This window comes from Ostrinia furnacalis, unplaced genomic scaffold (assembly GCF_004193835.3).
Source record: "Ostrinia furnacalis isolate ACB-3 unplaced genomic scaffold, ASM419383v2 OfSCF2927, whole genome shotgun sequence".
In the NCBI taxonomy this organism is placed as follows: domain Eukaryota; kingdom Metazoa; phylum Arthropoda; class Insecta; order Lepidoptera; family Crambidae; genus Ostrinia; species Ostrinia furnacalis.
This window is the reverse complement of record NW_021133166.1, coordinates 28,881-52,789: the sequence shown is the minus strand read 5'-3', so window position 1 is coordinate 52,789 and position 23,909 is coordinate 28,881. Positions and strand designations below refer to the sequence as shown.

General features: G+C 40.6%; 1 protein-coding gene across 1 annotated transcript in view; it reads right to left on the bottom strand.

Moving 5' to 3' along the window:
* Positions 1-6: 6 nt before the first annotated feature.
* Positions 7-23,909, bottom strand: part of LOC114356792 (uncharacterized protein CG43867-like) — a gene marked incomplete at its 3' end in the record, with an annotated part of 38,758 nt that continues 14,855 nt past the window's right edge. Inside the window, exons 7-25 of the mRNA XM_028310149.1 lie at positions 23,441-23,616; positions 22,602-22,773; positions 21,432-21,637; positions 20,224-20,395; positions 18,460-18,585; positions 16,969-17,080; positions 16,107-16,355; positions 15,977-16,050; positions 15,695-15,866; positions 14,913-15,114; positions 13,466-13,673; positions 12,859-13,020; positions 12,050-12,181; positions 10,707-10,851; positions 10,057-10,169; positions 9,435-9,665; positions 3,283-3,477; positions 1,757-1,914; positions 7-43 (exon numbers count right to left, since the gene is read on the bottom strand). Coding sequence (XP_028165950.1) covers positions 7-43; positions 1,757-1,914; positions 3,283-3,477; positions 9,435-9,665; positions 10,057-10,169; positions 10,707-10,851; positions 12,050-12,181; positions 12,859-13,020; positions 13,466-13,673; positions 14,913-15,114; positions 15,695-15,866; positions 15,977-16,050; positions 16,107-16,355; positions 16,969-17,080; positions 18,460-18,585; positions 20,224-20,395; positions 21,432-21,637; positions 22,602-22,773; positions 23,441-23,616 — 3,042 coding nt within the window. The remainder of the gene's footprint in view (positions 44-1,756; positions 1,915-3,282; positions 3,478-9,434; positions 9,666-10,056; positions 10,170-10,706; positions 10,852-12,049; positions 12,182-12,858; positions 13,021-13,465; positions 13,674-14,912; positions 15,115-15,694; positions 15,867-15,976; positions 16,051-16,106; positions 16,356-16,968; positions 17,081-18,459; positions 18,586-20,223; positions 20,396-21,431; positions 21,638-22,601; positions 22,774-23,440; positions 23,617-23,909) is intronic.

Genomic DNA, 23,909 nt, shown 5'->3' with positions numbered 1-23,909 from the left:
GAGTGCGCGCGCACAGTACGCAGCGTATTTGCCGCACTCCGTTCTTGCAAGAGGGGAGACGTTATAAGAATGTGGTAATCACAGATCACAGAAACTAAAGGGAAATGTGACAAGGGGCCGGGGCCTACTAAAGATTATTATTGGAACGTTGAGTACTAATACTGCAGTGGATAATGAGCAACATTCAACCTAACAGAATGCATTCAATCGCACGTCACTGCGTATGTAGTGGTACTGTACGTACATTACTTGCAACGTAGTATGCGAACAAATAGTAGCTCTGAATGCGATGTATGCATGACACACACTCTTCGCGACGTACTGTTTTTATTTTGATTACTTTGTGTGTGTGAATTTCTAATGCGACACTGAGTTTCGAACTCAGCGCATTAGTTGGCATCTCTCTATGGTAATTATATTATGGGTGTAATGGTCAACAAAAAAACTTTATCATGAGCTGTCAAAAGGCTGTTCTAGTGTTATTCGAAGATTAAACTTTCTATTAGACACCACTAAGACATTGAGATACATTATAATGTGTGATCGAAACGTTTCTTCTTCGCAGTTTTTACGAGAAGGAAGACGTTTAGCGTCATTTATTTTCTTTTCATAGGTTATTTGTTTCCTCCAAAAGAATCTGGAGTTAAATAAGCCTTGAAGAGTTGTGTTGACGATATATTCGTAAAAATTTTATATGTATAGCCTGACCAGGAACATAAAAACCCTCGCCATGTTGCGGAAAACTAATGGTACTAATTTCTTTTAATAGCAACAGTAACTGAAAACTTCATCATAATGTCACCTTGCATGTCAGTCTATTGCTGTCATAGTGTAAACAAACTTTATTTTAAATGTGCGCAATTGATTTTGTGAATTAAATTGCTAAAATCTTTTTATAGTCGTGTAAGAAAAGTGGTTCCAAATGTGTTAAAGTATTTGTCGAAGAGAAATACTAAGGGTTCGGACAATATTTTCATTGAATAATGTTTCCGACAAAGGTTGTCAAATTGACTGACAGTTTATCGTATAGTACAGTCAACTATGAAAATTAGCTGTGGTTTGTTTCAACTACCTATTTTAAAGTTTTTTGTCACTTTTTAAGTGTTGAATTTTATGGAATTGGGAAAGAAGTACCGAGTTTGAAGCGTTCTTAGCAGACATTGCAGTTGAATATTCAAGTTCTGAATTTTATTATTGATGAATAATAAAATTAATCCTACTAGCTCGATTGATGGTTTCATTTAATTTATTTAAACCAGGTTACCTATAATAATATTTTTTCGTGAATTATGAAAATATCAAATTAGCCCGTAATCCTGAATCCTGATACATAAAGTTAGCCTATTAATTTAACACAGGTACGACTGTACTCAGTGTTGCACTATCAAATGCAATTGACGCGCCTCTATGCCAGGGTTTTTATGTTCCTGGTCAGGCTATAATTAATTTTCTTCAGCCGGCTACTTTTGGTCCAAAAATGTATGAAGCGTGTCCGGTCTCCTTTAAAGACAAAAACGAAGAAAATCTTTAATTTTATTCAGTAACAGAAGTTATACATTATGAATGAAGTTAGTTTACTCTCTAAACTCAAAACTTGAATAGCTAATATGCAATCGTATTTATCTATGTATAGGTAGCGGCTACGTCTATGGTATGGATCAAATATTTTGATAGATCGAAAAGTAATAATCTTTTCGGCTCATTTGGAATCAGACTTACCAGCTTATTATCCTATAAGCTCTATTCTATAACTCACTTGGAATCTGAGTGCCTGCTGAGATGCAGCTTCAAGTACCACAGCAAGCGATTGTTCCTTGGCACGAAGAGGCTCACCGCCAGCGCCAGAAGTTGCCAGCCTTGCACGAAGCTGTACGTGGGCGGGTTGCTTTTGCAGTCCACAGATAGGAGCGGAGCCTGGAATTGTCCGGAGTCGTCGAATAATTGGAAAAAGAAACTAGATTATAAAGACTACAAAAGGCTATAAAAATGTTATGTAATTTTAAAGACATACGATTGTCAATGCGATAACCGACAACTTTGAATTCTATTATCTCACAATATTGTAAACTGTTTTGGATGTAAAGACCGACACAAAATGTATGGTGACACAAAAATATCAGAACGGACAGGTTAGTTTTAAATCGCACTAACTTACATTCAAAAAACCATTGAATAGGATAAGATAATGTACCTATATAGCTCAATAGTTTTTCTTAATTAATGCACATATATTATAATGATACCTACACAGACAGAAATCCGAACACCATATAAATTGTGTCGTATTTAGTTACTATCTTGGATACATAAAAGTAAATACAAAGATCGGGACAAACGAACTGTTTCAAAACTGATGAAACTTACAATACCTTTACACATTTCTCATATGTTCTGTTATATTAGTTGCCTACAGCTAAAATGTGTGTCTACATCGTCTATCATTAGAATAAGGACATTACAGTTCTTTATAGAATTTTTTATCGATACAATTTTGATCTCTTGGCCTCTATGGTAAATTAATTTAAAATAAGGCTTCGATAGCATAATATTGACACAAACCTAGTCCGAATCAAAATTCTATCGAAATATTTTGTGGCTTTATCAAGTGAAATACACATAAGGAATACTTTTATTGTAGAAACTAAACAATTTTTTTAGTAATCAAAAATGCTGCACCAAAAATAACTAACATTTGTGCATGGACAACTTGTTAAGGTATTTAAAGATATAATTTTATTTATTTACATGTCTTTTATAATTATAAAAGTGGTATCTTGGAACTCGTTCCTTTAAAATATAAATTATTACAAATAAACTAAATACATAATAACAATTTTAAGTTACCTTAATACAGCCTATTTCTGCCTTAAACAAAACTAAGACATCCATCGACAATCCGCAGCGATTTGAATTTTCTGTTTTGTAGAATTCATTAGATTTTTAAGAATTCTTCATTATAATTACTGTTGTTGATGATGATGATGTTGATTAAGGAGAATGATATGAACTCTATGAAGAGGACTATAATATGAACTCAATCACACCTGATGGTAAGTAGTGATGAGGGTTAAGATAAAGCTTACTTTGTAAATATCAATTCAAAAGACATCCAGCAAGGCTAGGATGCGCTACGTCATAATCTTATCGAAGCATTTTACCGATTTCAGACCTTTAACTTACACATTTGCCGTCTAAAATCGATACAGAACCACGATAAGATTTTCGTCAGCTCCTCAAAGCGCGATTAATCGCATATTTGCTGCGGATTGTCTTAAACATTACCTGTATCGAGCTAGGCGAGCCCGCGGCGTTAGGTTGTACGTCCCCGCTCTTGTTATCGCTGCCCACCGACGAGGCACCCGTGTCGCAAGTGAACAGCGACTGAGTCGCGCACAGTAGCAGTTGCTGGACAAATGAAATGTTGGTGTTCGTCGGACCGTATACGGGGGGCTTTATTTCTAATAACTGTGTGGGGATTTACTGTGTGGGGTTCGAAAGTGGACTTCAATTTCTTGGTCATAAGATATAGTAAAAAATCTGATTGGGTTGAGTTGACTGTGAGGCTTATAGCTGTGTGGGAGGTTAGCTTTTACTTCTGTTAATACTTGAGTGGGAGGAAAGTGAACTTTAAAATGTTGCTCATAAGATCTGATAATTTACTCTTTTGGTGACAATTAAGGGAGAATTTAATAATTTGGGATTAAAAGTCACAGGGATACTTTCCAACAAGCTGTAGATAAAATTCAGAAAATTTTAATTAAATTTAACCAGCATCAGAAAAAGTAGGTGTATTTTGTGCCTTTTTTATAACGTGTATAAAAGAGTAAATAGGAAATCGTGTCTTTACATTCTGATCGTAGTAGATCAAAGTCGGACTTGATGGTGATAAAATGAATAAGTTGAAATTTGTACATTTTAAAAACCATTTACCACCTGATATGACTAGCATTTTTATTATGTACAAAATTATTCTGGTTCTTTGACCGCTAATAGGCAATAGCATTTATGATTCCCAGCTTATTTTTAATCCCTTGTAAATACTGAAGAAATAGATACATTAGCCCCGCTTAAATAGTTTAAGACTCATTTAATTTTGAAGAACAAAAGACACAATCGTAGTTCATACTATTTTGCTATACACATCCGCTGATCTATATTTTGTTAGTGCACGTGCGATTGCATATGTGTGTGTAGATTATATCCCAGCCGTGGAAAGAACCCTGAAAGACATCCCTGAAGGTATATACAGTATCTGTAGTGCAGTGTAGGTAATAGGTATCCTTAACATTTACAAGTAGTACAACTGCATAATAATTCCAGCATTCAAGTGAGTACTCAAATATGTTTGTATTAGACACGTCTTAGAGTAGGCGCACACCGTTGATTTTTAGTTGGCCGATAGTTGTGCCCGATTTTAAATTGTATGACGAATCGGCCAAATCGAATCGGTGTAGTGGGCGCACTCCCATACATGCCCATACTGATCAACTGCCCGACTAAACTATCGGCCGACGAAAAATCAACGGTGTGCGCCTACTCTTATAGATGGTATTCCATTGCAATGATTTATGTAGGGGAGAGTTCGGTATATTGTACCGCCGGGTAAATTGTACCACCCTCATATTTCGTAAAGCATTTATTTAATGTCTGTAATTGCAACACTCAGCGATACACAACTAAATTCAATTAATATCGGCCATGTGGTTTTAGCCGTGACAACGAACACGAGTGTTTTATTTTGAAAAGTATTATTTTATTGTTTTTAAGTAACTTTTGACAATGCATGTTTAGTTTGTAATTTTGTTAAATTTAATCACATGCTGTTTCTAATATATTATTTAGAAGCGTAAATTAGTGTGGATTACGATTATTTGAAACATTTTTCGGTATTTATAAGCTATATTTTTTACCGATTTTTTAAAAGCACTATCACCTAGTCGGCTAAATTGTACCACATCAAGTTGTATGGAACTTTACCAAAGCATTTTGAAATTTTTTTTAGTAAATCATATTTTGAAGTTATAATAGCGTAGTTATGTTTGACTAACAATAAATGAAAGCAAAAGACTTTTAAAGTAGATTAGGTACAAGTGTGCGTTACGATAATTGGAATTACAAAACTTTTACTCAAAATCGTGATAACGTGTAAAACAATATCGATTGTCTATGTTATTAACTACTGTTCCTTTTTGTTACCTAATTTGTTAAGAATGTATCGTATAATATTTTGCCATAGTTTTTTATATGCTTGAAATTTATTGAAATCCAATTTAGTAACCCTGTGGTACAAATTATCGAACCGGTTGGCTAAATTGGACCGAAGCTCTGAACTCGTATTTTGTTGATTTGTGCTAAATATACAACAATTGTGTTGATTAATACCTATGAAATAGTAAGTTGAATAATTTCCCTTTAATTATATATCATGAACATTAGCAAAAACAAAAGAAAACTATGTGTAAAATGGGATTGAAAAAAACTGGTCCAAATTACCGGACTCTCCCTTATAAAACAAAATTTATGTAATAATTTCTTGCAACTGAAATTAATCGTTTGTCTCATAGTGGTCATCAGAAAGAAATTATGATTTTATGTTCTAGATAAAAAATGTTAGAGAAGAGAAAATAGACATGCTATATAAGATTTATTCTTGAAGGCCTTTGCTTTGGTTGAAAAAGAAGCCATATAGGTAGGTACGATTTTTGAAGGGAAGTCAATATAAATGTACAGCTCCATCGAATACATTGACAATGATACGTCTTTGCAAAGCCGATGATTGTTTAAAATAAGTTCATGAAAATCACCACAAAAAAGCTTTTGCCATAGTTCAGTATAAGAAAATTCACCAAAGTATGGTTGAAGGTAAAGCGGAGCGTATACATATAAGCTTTGACACAATATTTACACACGGACACACATATTTATAGTTAAAATGTAGTCACGTTTATGAATTTCGAATGATATTGATGTACACTGACGATGCTTTATCACTTGCTTATGTATTATGCAGTTATACCACAACTTAACCTATTTACACCTACATACTCACCTTTAAATATCTTATAAGTATTGATTAAATATGGGTAAACAGACTAAAACTTGCAACATCAACCTTTCATAACAAAGGAGTTTAAGTGCGTAGGAAACACTAGCTATGATAGAGTATGGATGATATATAACAACAAAAAGATCATTCCCTAAAACTATAGGACATGGGTCAGACATTCTTGGAAGAAAACTTCGGAAAAAACTAAAAATCGGGGAAAATTTACACCAACATTCCATTTGATATAGATTGCAACTAAGCAAACTGTTTTTTTCGCTATGGCAACATTTATTTTCGACTACACGAAATTACAACTAAATAATATGTAATTCTAGTTGTAGTAAACATCTTATTACTTATAAAGGTGGATACATAACAGTTTTACACTGGTCAGTACACTAAAAAATGTATAATGTCCAGTATTTTGCCATTAATTAAAATTGCTGTATAAAACAGTGATTAAAAAAGTGTGCAGTTCTGTAAACACCTTTAACTATTTTATGTTGCCATAACTAGGAGATCAAGTTGGAATACAACTCTTTCTTTCCCAAACATTACATAATTTTGTATTATAACAATCCAATGAGTATAACAATTTTAATTTTGCGATTAAATAAAGCCAACTTTTCACATACACAATTCCAAATTGATCAACACGACACTTTAAGCATTTATCTTTACTTCAATAGCCACACATAAAGCTAGTACTCAGTAATTTATGGTTTGTTAGTGTATATTTACAGTTTATAAACGCAAAGTAATATTAGATATGGAAGCTATTTTACTATTCACATTAACTCGGGGCGTGTTCGGGTCTTTCCATGAAAAATCAATTAAACAAGTCCATGTAACGACCCGCGTACGCCCCGTAGCAATATGAACATACCTTTATAGGTAAACTAATACCCAGTGTACACTATTGCCAAGAAAAATGGTCTGTATAGCCAAAGATTTTATATTTAATCATGTTATATTTTTATACAGTCAATTTTCTTTGCAATAGTATTGTGTCTGCTTATCTTTACATAGTAACTTACAATCGTCATTTATTTCTCGTTATAATAAAAAAAATAACGACTGTAAGTTACTTCGGAGTATTTATACTAAAACCATATTTTTATAATGCCCACTCTACACTATGTGCTATGCAGAAAGTAGAAACCTTGTGAACGATGGATACAGGGTGTTAGGTAAATGGTTATATGAGCCGACACTAGCCCATGTTAACATGGTCATATAAATGGTATGGTGAAGTCAGAAATTTGATATCATCATTTTATTTTTTTTAATTTTCATACAAAATAAATACGATATAAAATACGATTTGTATGAAAATTAAAATAATTAAAATGATGATATCAATTTTCTGACTTCACCATACCATTTATATGACCATGTTAACATGGACTAGTGTCGGCTCATATACCCATTTACCTAACACCCTGTATAGTACCGACATATGAGAAAAGCGTAGAAGCGTATCGCTTAGCTGAAGCTTTTGCGAAATGAAGCGTTTTGTTGTAATTATACCATGATACATACCGGAGTTACCGTTAAACCACTATAAAACACTAAATTGTTATTAAATACGATGAAAATATTTACTAAATTATACTTTAAGGAATCCTAATTGACTTTTAAAATTTACTAATGTCACACACCAATTAATTGAATCGATATTTTATGTTATTTTAAAACATCCACCGGACTTTTTAAATAAGGACAGTGTGTAACTAGTTTTAATTTTTTATAAAGATCGGTACATTAAAAGACTCCTTTTGGGCATTTTTATTGGATTAGTAGGCATTGGGACAACTGAATGAGATAAAAAACTTATTTGTTTACTGGAAATCAATACCAAAGGCTATTTTTGAATCTAGAAGTTAGTTATTGGTGTTTGTCTACAATGATTTTAGAAACACCAAAAGCCATGCTACATTTTATTCGATAGTAAGAACAATTTCTATATTGAATAGAAAATGTTCAAGGGACGGACAGCAAATAAAAACATAAATCTTTGGTTCAATCCTGGTTCTCGAATGTTTAGTTAATTTATGATCTAAAATACTTTACTGTTATTTTCAAAATTATAGTAGGTAGGTATTTACTATTTATATTTTTAAGAGAACCAAGAATCAACCAAATAACAGCTATAGAAATGGAAGTGGCGGTTGATGCATACTTTTTATAAATACAGGAGAAATCAAAAAGTATAACTCTTTAATAAACTGATCTGAGACACCTTAATAAAACACACAAACAGCAAACATTAGAATGCTTCCAATTGGATGCTAAAATGTTTCTACTGTGTTTTAATCTGGTCTTCATATTTTTATGTTATAACTATAAAAGATACAAGATGCAATAGCATTCAATTAGTATCTAAAGCAAACAGCAAAGTTTATGTATTTACGATTATTGAAATTGTCTACTGCCTACTCATTACTTTAGATTTTATTTCTTCACTAGTTTTCCGCCCGCGGCTTCCCTGCGTGGAATTTTGTCTGTCACAGAAAAACTTTATCGCACGCGTCCCTGTTTCAAAAACCGAGATAAAAACTATCCTATGTCCTTTTCCGGGAATCAAACTATCTCTATGCCAAATTTTATCAAAATCGGTTCAGTGGTTTTGGCGTGAAAGAGAGACAGACAGACAGACAGAGTTACTTACGCATTTATAATATCTAAATATATAAAAGGAGAAACTGACTGACTGACTGACATATTAACGCACAGCCTAAACGGCTAAACGTAGGCACTTGAAATTTGGAAGGGACGTAGCTTAGGTACCGTAGAGGTGCACTAAGAAAGGAATTCCCGAAATTTCCACGGGAACGGGAATTAGCGTGAAAATCCTTTTGTATGAAAAATCTAAACCGCTTAAGTTAGACGCTTGAAATTTGGCATGAATGTACCTTAGTAAACTTAAAGCTTAGTTACAACAGGATATTGCAAAATTCCTACGGGAACGGGAGTTAGCGGGAAAAAACATTTGTATGAAAAAATCTAAACCGCGTAAGATAGATGAAGACGGGTAAAACGGGACCCACGCGTACGAAGTCGCGGGCGGCTGCTAGTTAGTATAATATAAATTTTGACATTAGGATGTGATGTTTTTATCGTCGTCGATCCTTGCTCACGATAGGAAGACGACAGGTCGTTTAATCTCGACACTACAGGAGAACGGTTTACCACAGGCAAATGAGAGATTTGGCCTGTAAGATTGTGTGTTATGCAATAAATAACACCTATCTTACTATGCGCCGTTTCGAGCACCCACTTTTGTCTTCTGACTGTTTGTGCACTATCTATCTTTTAACAAAAAATATACTTAACAACAACACCATCAACCGCCACCCCCACACAAACAAACTGAAACCCAACTTACATTCTTAAGCTTGGCGGCCTTAACGTTTATGTTACGTCGCGCAGTCGCGGGCGTTACCTGCACGCCGTGTTTGGTGTGCGTGTGAGGCGTGGTCTGACGGGCCAACGCTGACGCCAGCTCGTCTTGGAGCTCCGCTACTTCCAGGCATTGCTGTAACGCGTTCTGAGCGAGCACCACGTGGTAGTCGATGCCTGCGTGCTCAACGGCTACCGACATGAAGAGTTGGACGCACTGGAATGGCAAAAAGAACCCTTATAGTCAGTGCGAAAATGAAGCAACGCCATCTAAATGATCTTAAGACACTTGTGCAGAGCTCTACTACTTTATGACCAACGAAGCTCTGGATGACATTAAAGCGCCATCTATTAAAATGGAGCGTAAACATGCGTGGTCTGTCAGGCCAGTTAAAAAATCTGTTATTACTGTGCCAGCCCAAGATAATGTCACATGTTCAGGATCTATCGAGACACGAAAACCTGTCTTTTTACGATATCTTGTACAGTTTAGAAATAATCGAGTGAGATCACTTATCGTTTCCACCCTGTATATTCCTTCCGACATCACTCCTTTCCCTCTATTTCAAATTTTCAACCTTACGTGACAACAGTTAATCTTAACCTACCTTAAATAGTTTTAATGCTTCCGCCTGCAGCGCCTCGGAGTTGAGTGACGTCAGAGGGGATGTGATGTTCTCCTTTGAATACAGCAGCGTTGGATGCCGCCATAGCACACAATCTGTAATAATAAAAACGATTGTTTAGTTTTATCACTTCACTACCGACCTATCTTTTGATATGAATATAAAAAGCTAATAATAAAATTAAGCACAATGCATTAAACAAGTACTGTGTGTGACACAGTATTAGATAAATAAATTTTAAGTTAGACAGTTTGTTGAAGCCAAACTAAAACCCACGTAAAACGGAACGCAGTGACTTCACTCAGCGGCGCTCTTATTGGCTACTTAAAAGAACGTATTGCTGTCAAAATTTGAATTTTATGCATATCACTATGTTTTTGGTCCTTTGGACCTGTAACAAAGTCTGTTGCATAGTCTTTTTTATTATACAAAGAAAAAGAAGACAGTTTTTAGTTAGGTGGACCGTTACGATCTAAACAACAGTTTATAAAGACAGTAAATGACGAAGTCAAACTTATACATAATGAATTCAAGGAGCGTACTAGAATGCAGCGTACCATCGGTTTTTTCGCTTAATAAATGAGAAAGTCAAATAAAATATGTATTTGTTAAGATGCTAAAAGTTCACTTACTGGGATCGCCATCCGTCTCCATCAGCTTCTGAACCAGCTGTTCGAAGTGCGTGCCCTGGCTCAATCCGCCTCCGCTAACCACGGTCAAATGGTATAACCAGGAGTCCTTGTCTGCTTTGCTTTCGAATAATAGGTACGTTGGACCCTGCAACAAGATGGGGGGCGAATGAGGCTATTATGTGGTGGGGCATTGTGTGTTAAAGTAGGTAGGGCGTGCTTGGATTTGTTTTGGAACGATTTTTGTGTAAAACACCAAGTGCCAGAACTATTACTGTTTTCTTGGAAACATGCTTTAAAAAATAGAATATCACATCTCTACATTTAAAATATCACACTGTAATATTAAGAGGAAAGGAAGCTTTGTGGCTCTTTGTAGGCTTTCTACTGGTTTCTAATATTTCTTCTACGACTTCGACATGTTTATTAATCACAGTTACCAGGTGCTACATATTTATAACAACAATGTTAACAGCATTGTTGTGCTCCGGCAGTTAGAGGTAAGATATCCAGTTCCTCCGTGGTTGAGGATATCGGATTAAGCTCGCTTCCACCTTAGGCCGGATAACCACTTACCATCAGGTGAGATACAGGCCAAGAGCTTCCTCGTTGGGGATAAAAAAAAACTATGAGATTCTCACGAGTGTCTTCACACTTAGAAGGGATATAGTCATCATGCCTACTGGTTTCTACATTCACAACTATAAAACTACCACGCATCGTTCGTTTCAGACAAATGACGTCCACTGCTGGACAAAGGCCTTCCCCAAGGTTTTCCACAATGAACGGTCCTGCGCTGCCCGCATCCAGGCTTTTCCCGCGACCTTTACCAGATCGTCGGTCCACCTAGTAGAAGGCCTGCCCACGCTACGTCTTCCAGCCCGTGGTCGCCACTCGAGAACTTTCCTGCCCCAACGGCCATCGTCTCTACGAGCTATGTGCCCCGCCCACTGCCACTTGATTTTAGCAATTCTGCGAGCTATGTCGGTTACTTTGGTTCTCCTGCGGATCTCCTCATTTCTGATTCGATCACGCAGGGAAACTCCGAGCATAGCCCGCTCCATCGCCCTTTGGGTGACCTTGAGCCTTCTTATGAGGCCCATATACCACGCATATTATGACGTATTTACTGACCGCAGTCATCTCGTGCTGCGGATAAATACCCGCGGTGAGGTGGTTGCGCGTGTCGTCGTTCTTATTATAATAGTAGATAATTCGTGCTATTAAAAAGGTCTTGTTCTAATAACCGTACAATAATATACGGAATAGTCAACATGCCTAGTGTTCTACTTTTACAATCACAACTACCACGCATAATATATGGTTTATTCACTGACCGCAGTTACCTGGTGCTGCGGGTAGATAGCCACAGTAAGGTGGTTGCGCGTGTCGTCGTTCTTCTCTTCCGAGTCCGAGTCTGAAACATGTTCTACGTCTTCCACTCGCGCGTCACGCATGTTGATTTGGCCGGTTGGGTTCTGGAAACAAAAGAAGTGTTACTAATAAGTCATTTGAGTACTTATGTTGTTATGACTTACAAAACTTTTTTGTGAAAGAGTAAAAATCTTACTTGTAAACTACATAGCGGGCGCCAAGCCAGTGTCGTCTATCCCTAGTAACGAAATAATAAAGAAAGAAATATCCCTAGTATTTTATTACGACACTCTGGCTTACGGTCCGCGATATGTTTCTAAAGCAGAAAGCTCTGATGAGCATGATCGCTGAATATAACATTACATAAACAAATCACTGGCCTGTATCACCAAGATATCGAAGTTTCGTGGAGCTAAAGTAATTTTTTCGTACGCTCACTTTGTGTCGGCATCGCAAGGCAGTGTCTCACTCTTAGCTTTCGATATCAGCGGAAGAGACAATCAAGTTTAAGGTAGCACCATCTAGCATAACTGTGGACACTATCTACATCGTGGACAGATTCTACGATCCAGTATAAGCGCTTGGAAGTGCTTGTAAGTAAAATGGTGATCGCTAAGCGGTAAGCGCAGTCACTGCAAAAAAATGAATGAAACACGCCACTATTAAAGTTAGCAAAAGTATCCTCGCCGAAAACTGCCGTAGTGTTCTCCGTTTTGCTTACAAGCTCTTCTAAACGCTTTTTTCCACCAAACGCCCCCAATAACAAGTTAGCATCTCTTACCTGGTCACCCGGCGACTTGAAGTACAGGAACATCTTGCCGATGAGCACGCACCAGCTCTTCTTGGCGTGGCCGTTCTTGACCTTCGTGAGCCAGCCCTGAATGGTGGGCTTGTTGTCCTCCTTGCTGAGAAGCAGTTTGGTCGCGTTCCGCCTTTGGACATTCTGAAAAAAATGGGAAAAAATAAGTTTGTGTGTTCATTATGCCATTAAGTAGCAGACTAAGTTTGGTCGCGTTCCGCTTTTGAACGTTATGGAAAAAAATGTGGTGTGTTCATTACGCCATATTATTATGAAGAACAAAACAAAAGAAGAAAATATTGATTCAATTTCATAGAGTACTAGCTGTACCCGAGACTTCGTACGCGTAAAAACCCGTTTTCGCAACATTTTTCATTTTTGCTCTCTCACCTATTACTCGCAGTGTGATGGTATATAGCCTATAGCTTTCCTCAATAAATGGGCTTTCTAACACTGAAAGAATTTTTGAAATCGGACCGGTAGTTTCTGAGATTAGCGCGTTCAAGTAAACAAACAAACAAACTCTTCAGCTTTATAATATTAAGTATAGATTAACGAATTAATCAAGTTCCAAGAAAGGTCAACTCACTTGTAGCACCCTGATCCAATCCTCCATAGTTGCGATACTATCAGCAGTCAGGTAGTAGGTCCGACTCCCTGTGAAGATCTCAAAGGTAGCCGCGCCTTCGTTCCGGGAGATCTTGCAAGCCTCGCCGAGCCCTATCTGACCTTGCGGCTTCCTGTTGACTTCTGATTGAGACTTCCAGTAAGATAGCGTGCCGTTTTTGAGGACAAACCTGTGAAAGGTATGATTTTATTGGAGTATTTATTTTATTTCATTTAGGTTTTACACAAAGGAGTGTCAAAATTCTGAAACCGTCAAAATTTAGTTTTTTAGAATTGTCACTCATATGGATCAATGTAGACCTTTTATTGGGGGATTTTCACTCTCAAAATCTGTAGTTATCTGCTAACATTTAAAGATGACGCCATAACGGAATACACGAAATAAAAGCTCGGGGAAAATGAATTGATTTTCAAAGAAGAAGTTATATTCTTTCCCTTCAAAACACTCTGTAGACTAGTGTAGTATTAGCACGTCAAATAAAGGGTTTCATCTTGGTTGGCCCTTTTTTGGCTTATTTGACTACGCTGATGTCAACTCACCATCTCTTCCGCCAAGTTTTCAGCTTCCCGCCAAGCTTGGCAAGATGGCCGCTCTTCTCCAACGCATCATGGCGTCTTGGCGAGTCAGTGGCAGGTGGGGCCCGGCATAACGACGCCAGCGATGGTGACGCCATACTGTCGCACGACACTGCATAGTCATCCGACCCATATAGCCTAGGTAACACTTACCATCTCTTCCGCCAAGTCTTCAGCTTCCCGCCAAGCTTGGCAAGATGGCCGCTCTTCTCCAACGCGTCGTGTCGTCTTGGCGAGTCAGTGGCGGGCGGCGCGCGGCATAACGACGCAAGCGATGGCGACGCCATACTGTCGCACGACACTGCATAGTCATCCGACCCGTATAGCCTAGGTAACACTTACCATCTCTTCCGCCAAGTCTTCAGCTTCCCGCCAAGCTTGGCAAGATGGCCGCTCTTTTCTAACGCATCATGTCGTCTTGGCGAGTCAGTGGCAGGTGGGGCCCGGCATAACGATGCCAGAGATGGTGACGCCATACTGTCGCATGACTAGTATAGCCTAGGTTACACTTACCATCTCTTCCGCCAAGTCTTCAGCTTCCCGCCAAGCTTGGCAAGATGGCCGCTCTTCTCCAACGCGTCGTGGCGTCTTGGCGAGTCAGTAGCGGGCGGCGCCCGGCATAATGACGTTAGACATGGTGACGCCATACTGTCGCACGACTAGCATAACCTAGGTAATACTTACCATCTCTTCCGCCAAGTCTTCAGCTTCCCGCCAAGCTTGGCAAGATGGCCGCTCTTCTCCAACGCATCGTGTCGTCTTGGCGAGTCAGTGGCGGGTGGCGCGGTGACGTCATACTGTCGCACGACTAGTCTAGTCTAGGTAACACTTACCATCTCTTCCGCCAAGTCTTCAGCTTCCCGCCAAGCTTGGCAAGATGGCCGCTCTTCTCCAACGCGTCGTGTCGTCTTGGCGAGTCAGTGGCAGGTGGGGCCCGGCATAACGATGCCAGAGATGGTGACGCCATACTGTCGCACGAGACTGCGTCAGGTGGGATGGCATAGTCGTCTGACATGCCGGACTCGAATGATGTGTCTGGGGAAGAAATATGATGATGAGCACCTGATATTATGATGAAGACGTAAGGGAATGCCAATTGGGTATGAATTTAGTAGTGTTATCAAGGTTTAGGTTCCAATGTCATTTTGTATTTTAATTTGATCGTAATTTTTGGTTACGTGACCTTTAAAAATATTGTATTTTTTCATTATTCTAGGTAGTTTAAATTTTTTACATTACATACAGTTTTAAATTTAAGAAATTGTACTCGTATCTGGCATTTGGTAGGGTTAAAGGGGGGGAACTAAAATCAATTTCTTCTATTTACTCGAGTTTAATCTAGGAGGGGGAGGAATTCTATTGTGACACTTTTGAAGAATCGTTTGCAACTGTAAGGTCAATGTACTAAACTCTAGTTTTGCTCTGTTTACTCGGCGATCCACTGCTAGACCTCTTAGCCGGATTTAAACTGGAGCTTGTTTTGACGCTTTTCGACGGACTGCTCGCACTCAAACTGGTGTCAGACGAACTGCACTGGCCGTTAGCACTGTTGGTCAGTACTAGAGAATGGCTGGAAGCCTGCTGTATAGAGAATATATACAAAAATAACACTTACCTCTAGTTTTGCTTTGTTTACTCGGCGATCCACTGCTAGACCTTTTCGCTGGACTCAAACTAGAGCTGGTTTTGACGCTTTTCGACGGACTGCTCGCACTCAAACTGGTGTCCGACGAACTGCACTGGCCGTTAGCACTGTTGGTCAGTACTAGAGTATGGCTGGAAGCCTGCTGTATAGAGAATATATACAAAAATGACACTTACCTCTAGTTTTGCTCTGTTTACTCGGCGATCCACTGCTAGACCTCTTAGCCGGACTTAAACTGGAGCTTGTTTTGACGCTTTTCGACGGACTGCTCGCACTCAAACTGGTGTCAGACGAACTACACTGTCCGTTAGCACTGTTGGTCAGTACTAGAGGATGGCTGGAGGTTTGTTGTATGGAGTAAATATACAAAAATGACACTTACCTCTAGTTTTGCTTTGTTTACTTGGCGATCCACTGCTAGACCTTTTCGCTGGACTCAAACTGGAACTTGTTTTGACGCTTTTCGACGGACTGCTCGCACTCAAACTGGTGTCAGACGAACTGCACTGTCCGTTAGCACTGTTGGTCAGTACTAGAGGATGGCTCGACGTTTGTTGTATGGAGGCTGGCAGTACGCTTGTGAGATTCACGTTGTTGATAGGCATGTTCATTTGGCTTGATGTTTGTGCACCTGGGGTGATGTTAGTTGTTAGTTACATGAGTAAAACACGGTTACTGATTCGGACAGTATTAAATGTTCGATTATTTAATATAGAATTGAGGTAAGTGAAAGATAATACAACGACCGATACTGTCTTAGATATCAGTGTACCTACCATGAGTTTACGTTAGGTGTGCTCGCTAGCGAGTACGTCAAGAATCTCTATGAAGATTTTGTTTCTTGAAAGTAGCCGCTAGGGGCGCTGCACAATATGTCATACAATTAATGTCATTTTTTTACGCAGTCGCTAGCGAGCACACCTAACGTAAACTCATGGTAAGCACACAGATAATAATGATGAAGTAAAAAATGTCCTCTTTGCTAACAAATATTTTAAGACTTATGGATGCTTAAGCAAGTGGCATCACTTGCTTGCGTGGCAAGACGCATGTCTTGGCCACATTAATTCTCAGTCTTTAGTAGAAGGTTTTATATAAATTGAAGGCCATTTTTTGTTAAATTGGTGAGTTAGCAGTGAATTTTTTACATCAAACGACATCACATAATTATTTATTTGACCAAAAACATTCGAAAACAAATACAAACAACGAATTAATATAGTTACATAATACAGTAAACTTACCAAATTGATGGTGTGGCGTGTTATGTACAGTGACGCCCATTGACTCTTCGCCATCCGACGAATCGTCTGATGAATCGCCCGTGAAGGGCATTGACCTTATCTGACTAGCGCGCTGGAACAAAAACAGTATTTTAATCCAAAGTATCAATATGTATAATTGGGTCTTTAGTCATATTCATCTTTACCATAGTACTATTGATAGTACATTACTGTATGTTGCCTTAAATAAATAAAAAATAAATACTGGTAATACCTGATGGGTTTGTGGTTAGTATAATAAGACCAATTCAACTCTTGCCATTCATGTCATAAAAGTCGGCTTAAAGGGGAAAATATGTGAATATCAGACTTCTCGAACCCGCCTTAGCAAGAGTTGGGAGTGCAAACAAGGTTGCCACTCGTAAATGGCAATGCCAGATTTTGTATGGAAAGTGGCGTCTTTTTTTTTCGCGCGGCCATCGACCAAACTTTGTTTTTTGATTACAAAATAGTGTAATAAACCAAACTTACTATGGCATGTATACCTCTAAACTCAGTCTGAACTGAGTTACGAGCATTAGAAGTTTGATGATTTTCATACATGATTTGCTTTTTGTGCGCAAGTTTTGTAAGAAATTGCAACAAAATATTGCGCTATTTTTTATTGCGCTGATTCTGCTCCACACTGATGTCTGGAGCCTTTAATGGATGGTATTGTTTGTTTACACATACAATCTCACTATTTTGTTGCAATTTCTTACAAAACTGCGCGCAAAAAGCAAATCTAGTATGAAAATCATCAAACTTCTAATGCTCGTAACTCAGTTCAGACTGAGTTTAGAGGTATACATGTCGTAGTAAGTTTGATTTATTACACTATTTTGTAATCAAAAAACAAAGTTTGGTCGATGGCCGCGCGAAAAAAAAAAGACGCCAATTTCCGGCATTGTCTTTACAGAGGGTCTTCCTGCTTCTCCAGTGTAGACAAAATTTTAATGATCTAATGATGTTGATAAAAAGTTCAAACTACAGCAATAGTTTAGCCACTACCAGAAAGAGTTAAGTTACCCCTTTGACGGTTGAAATGGAATGGATATGCCCTGGTAGCAGTGGACTCAAATGATGATGTGGAAAGATTTATATTTCAGAACGTATTTAAAACTTTATTCCATGTACATAAAGCTCCAAATACAGTGGCATCAGTTTAATTATAGGTCGCACAGCAAGAGTTGAGGCGATCAACACATGCAAAGATTTGTATTTGTATACGCCTCGCACTGATATCTTGCGTGTTCTGACTGGGTAGTATGTTCCCAAAGCATCCAAGCATGTTCGGTCACGCAGGGAAACTCCGAGCATAGCACGCTCCATCGCCCTTTGGGTGACCTTGAGCCTTCTTATGAGGCCCATAGTAAGCGACCACGTCTCAGATCCGTATACCATCAAGTAGGGTAGTATGTATTCGCCTCAAATATCGTTGAGCGACCTATATCATGAATAGTATCAACTTACCCCTTTAACAGTGGCGTATACAGGGACGGATATGTCCTGGTAGCTGGTAGACTCGTGCATGGGCCGCGGGCACGGCGGCGGGCTTAATTCGCCCTCCACCGATTGTTGGAGGCCGTCGTCTGCCACCTGGGGACAAATTAAAGGAACATTTATAAATTTGGACATCACAACGGTATTGATGACAAAAAAAAAAACAATAGCTAGCAAGATTGCATTTTTATCAAGTAAAAAGAGTAGTTTCTTAACTGTCGAGTTCTCGACATTTCACGTGGGTTTTGTTTCTAGTGACTATTGAAGATCCTGTGGCCTTACTTGGTCCTATTCTGGTCTCCTAGAGGAGTGAGTAGTTTTTGAAGAGCGCTGTTCTTAGGTTACGATAATCACTAGACTAATCCTGTGTCTTAAATCTTAATACACCTGGTATATCTTGGCCTTCCAGCTGGAGAATGTGTACAACGGCAACGTGGGGAGTGAGCAAGTTTACACCTTATCACAAAGAAGAAAGAGCAACTATTTCTTTAGTGATTTCTTCTGTTGCTGAAAACAATTGACGATCCTGCAGCGTTGGTGCATGCGGCGGCGTTTTGAGCGAGCAAGTTTGCCCTTTATTGCCAAGCAGAAAAAGCACCTATTCCTTAAGTGACTTCTGTTGCTAAAAACAATTGACGATCCTGCGGCGTTGTTTGGAGCACGCGGCGGCGTTTTGAACGAGCAAGATTACACTTTATTGCCAAGGAAAAAGAACACCTATTCTGGTTAGTGACTTCTTCAGATGGTAGAAACAATTGACGATCCTGCGGCGTTGGTTGGCCGTTGGAGCATGCGGCAGCATTTTGCGTGGGCGATTTTGCTCTTTATTGTCAAGGATAAAGGGCACCTATTCGCTTTCTGTTGTCGGCTGTAGCATCGTACCTGGTAGATCTTGGCCTCCCAGCTGGGGAAGCGGTGCAGCGGCGGCGTGGGCGGGCGCGGCTGCTCGGAGGCCGAGCTGTCCCCGGTGGAGGAGCCTCCTCGACTGTTGCCTTGCACCACCATGTTCACCGCCCCTTGCCAGGCTGGCGTGTGCGAGCGAGCGAGTTTGCACTTTATTGCTAAGATGAAAGAGCTGCTATTTGTTTATGTGACTTCTGTTACTAGAAACAATTGACGATCTGATATGTTTTGGTCTCCCAGCTAAAGAATCTATGTAACGGCAATATGGACGGACAAGCAAGTTCGCACTTTATCGCCAAGAAGAAAGAGCCGCTATTTGTTAAGTAACATCTTCAATTACTAGAAACAATTGACGATCCTGTGGCGTTGATTAGAACATACCTGATACATCTTCACCACCCAGCGGGGGAAGCAATTTTGCACCTTATCACCAAGAAGAAAGAGCAGCTATTCCTTAAGTGACTTCTGTAGCTAAAAACAATTGACGATCCTGCTGCGTTGTTTGGAGCACGCGGCGGCGTTTTGAACAAACAAGGTTACACTTTATTACCAAGAAGAAAGAGCAACTATTCCATAAGCGATATCATCGGTTGCTAGAAACAATTGACGATCCTGTGGAGTTGGTTGATGGAGCTTGCGGCGGCATTTTGAGCGGGCGATTTTGCCCTTTATTACCAAGGAAAAAGAGCAACTATTTCTTTTGTTTCTTCTGTTGCTAGAAACAATTGACGATCCTGCGGCGTAGGTTGGAGTGTGCGGCGGCATTTTGCTCTTTATTGTCAAGGATAAAGAGCACATATTCGCTTTCTGTTGACGGCTGTAGCACCGTACCTGGTAGATCTTGGCCTCCCAGCTGGGGAAGCGGTGCAGCGGCGGCGTGGGCGGGCGCGGCTGCTCGGAGGCCGAGCTGTCCCCGGTGGAGGAGCCTCCGCGACTGTTGCCTTGCACCACCACGTTCACCGCCCCTTGCCACGCTGGCGTGTACGAGCGAGCGAGTTTGCACCTTATTGCCAAGCAGAAAGAGCTACTGTTCCTTAAGCGACTTTTTTTATTGCTAGTGACAATTGACGACCTGATACCCAGCAAGCAGAACGAGCAAGTTTGCACTCCATCGGCAAGAAGAAAGAGCCGCTATTTCCTTGAGTGACTTTTGTTGCTAAAAACAATTGCGCAAATCCTGCGGCGTTGATTAGAACATACCTGATACATCTTCACCACCCAGCGGGGGAAGCAATTTTGCACCTTATCACCAAGAAGAAAGAGCAATTATTCCTTAAGTGACTTCTGTAACTAATAACAATTGACGATCCTGCGGCGTTCGTTGAAGCATAGGTAGTAGGTACCTGATATCTTAAGGACCTAGGGGCAGCGTCTAGAGCGAGCAAGTTCGCACTTTATCACCAAGAAGAAAGAGCAGCTATTCCCTAATTGACTTCTGTTGCTAAAAACAATTGACGATCCTACAACGTTTGGTCGGAGCATGTGGAATCGTTTTGAGCGAGCAAGTTTGCACTCTATTGCCAAGTAGAAAGAGCAGCTATTCCTTAAGCGATATCATCGGTTTCTAGAAACAATTGACGATCCTGCGGTGCGGCGTTGGCTGGAGCAGCGGCGTTTTAAACGAGCAAGATTACACTTTATTACCAAGAAGAAAGAGCAACTATTCCATAAGCGATCATCGGTTGCTAGAAACAATTGACGATCCTGCGGTGCGGCGTTGGCTGGAGCATGCAGCGGCGTTTTGAGCGAGCAAGATTACACTTTATTACCAAGAAGAAAGAGCAGCTATTCCTTAAGCGATATCATCGGTTTCTAGAAACAATTGACGATCCTGCGGTGCGGCGTTTGGAGCATGCAGCGGCGTTTTGAACGAGCAAGATTACACTTTATTGCCAAGGAAAAGGAACACCTATTCTGGTTAGTGACTTCTTCAGATGGTAAAAACAATTGACGATCCTGCGGCGTTGGTTGGCCGTTGGAGCATGCGGCAGCATTTTGCGTGGGCGATTTTGCTCTTTATTGTCAAGGATAAAGGGCACCTATTCGCTTTCTGTTGTCGGCTGTAGCATCGTACCTGGTAGATCTTGGCCTCCCAGCTGGGGAAGCGGTGCAGCGGCGGCGTGGGCGGGCGCGGCTGCTCGGAGGCCGAGCTGTCCCCGGTGGAGGAGCCTCCTCGACTGTTGCCTTGCACCACCACGTTCACTGTCTCTTGCCAGGCCGGCGTGTACGAGCGAGCGAGTTTGCACTTTATTGCCAAGCAGAAAGAGCTGCTAGTTTCTCAAGTGCCTTCGTATATTGCTAGTGACAATAAAATTGACGATCTGATATGTTTTAACCTCCCAGCTAAAGAACCTATGCGAACGAGCGAGTTGGCACTTTATTGGCAAGAAGAAAGAGCTGCTATTCCTTAAGTAACATCTTCGGTTCCAAGAAACAATTGACGATCCTAACTCACAGGAGCATACCTGGCATCTTCGCTTCCCAGCGGGGGAAGCCATTTTGCACCTTATCACCAAGAAGAAAGAGCAGCTATTCCCTAATTGACTTCTGTTGCTAAAAACAATTGACGATCCCGCAGCGTTGGTTGATGGAGCATGCGGCAGCATTTTGAGCGAGCAAGTTTGCACTCTATTGCCAAGCAGAAAGAGCAGCTATTATTTAAGTGACTAATGTTACTAGTAACAATTGCAAACCAACGCTGCGGCGTTGGTTGGAGCATGAGGGGGCATTTTGCGTGGACGATTTTGCTCTTTATTTTCAAGCTGAAAGAGCAGATATTCCATAAGCGATGTCATCGGTTGCTAGAAACAATTGACGATCCTGCGGTGCGGCGTTGGCTGGAGCATGCAGCGGCGTTTTGAACGAGCAAGATTACACTTTATTGCCAAGGAAAAAGAACACCTATTCTGGTTAGTGACTTCTTCAGATGGTAGAAACAATTGACGATCCTGCGGCGTTGGTTGGTCGTTGGAGCATGCGGCAGCATTTTGCGTGGGCGATTTTGCTCTTTATTGTCAAGGATAAAGAGCACATATTCGCTTTCTGTTGACGGCTGTAGCACCGTACCTGGTAGATCTTGGCCTCCCAGCTGGGGAAGCGGTGCAGCGGCGCGTGGGCGAGCAATTTTGCACTTTATTGCCAAGAAGACAGAGCAGATATTCCTTGAGTGACTTCTTCGCCTTCTGTTGACGGCTATAGCAGAACCGTACCTGGTAGATCTTGGCCTCCCAGCTGGGGAAGCGGTGCAGCGGCGGCGTGGGCGGGCGCGGCTGCTCGGAGGCCGAGCTGTCCCCGGTGGAGGAGCCTCCGCGACTGTTGCCTTGCACCACCACGTTCACTGCCCCTTGCCGGGCTGGCGTGTACGAGCGAGCGAGTTTGCACCTTATTGCCAAGCCGAAAGAGCTACTGTTCCTTAAGCGACTTCTTGTATTGCTAGTGACAATTGACGACTTGATATACCCATCTAGAGAACCTATGGGCGAACGAGCAAGTTTGCACTTTATCGCCAAAAAAAAGAGCAGCTATTCCTTAAGCGACTTCTTGTATTGCTAGTGACAATTGACGATCTAACATGGTTTGGTCTCCCAGCTAAAGAATCGATGTAGCGGCAACATGGACGGACAAGCAAGTTCGCACTTTATCGGCAAGAAGAAAGAGCTGCTATTCCTTAAGTAACATCTTCGGTTCCAAGAAACAATTGACGATCCCAACTCACAGGAGCATACCTGGCATCTTCGCTTCCCAGCAGGGGAAGCCATTTTGCACCTTATCATCAAGAAGGAAGAGCAGCTATTCCTTAAGTGACTTATGTAGCTAAAAACAATTGACGATCCTGCTGCGTTGTTTGGAGCACGCGGCGGCGTTTTGAACGAACAAGATTACACTTTATTGCCAAGGAAAAAGAACACCTATTCTGGTTAGTGACTTCTTCAGATGGTAGAAACAATTGACGATCTGCGGCATGTGGGGGCATTTTGCGTGGACGATTTATCTCTTTATTGACAAGGTGAAAGAGCACCTATTGGCTTTCTGTTGACGGCTGTAGCACCGTACCTGGTAGATCTTGGCCTCCCAGCTGGGGAAGCGGTGCAGCGGCGGCGTGGGCGGGCGCGGCTGCTCGGAGGCCGAGCTGTCCCCGGTGGAGGAGCCTCCTCGACTGTTGCCTTGCACCACCACGTTCACCGCCCCTTGCCAGGCTGGCGTGTACGAGCGAGCGAGTTTGCACTTTATGGCCAAGCAGAAAGAGCTGCTGTTCCTTAAGCGACTTCTTGTATTGCTAGTGACAATTGACGAACTGATATGTTTTGGCCTCCCTGCTAGAGAATCTATGCAGCAGCAGCATAGAAGGACGAGCAAGTTTGCACTTTATCGCCAAAAAAAAGAGCAGCTATTCCTTAAGCGACTTCTTGTATTGCTAGTGACAATTGACGATCTAACATGGTTTGGTCTCCCTGCTAGAGAATCTATGCAGCAGCAGCATAAAAGGACGAGCAAGTTCGCACTTTATTGCCAAGAAG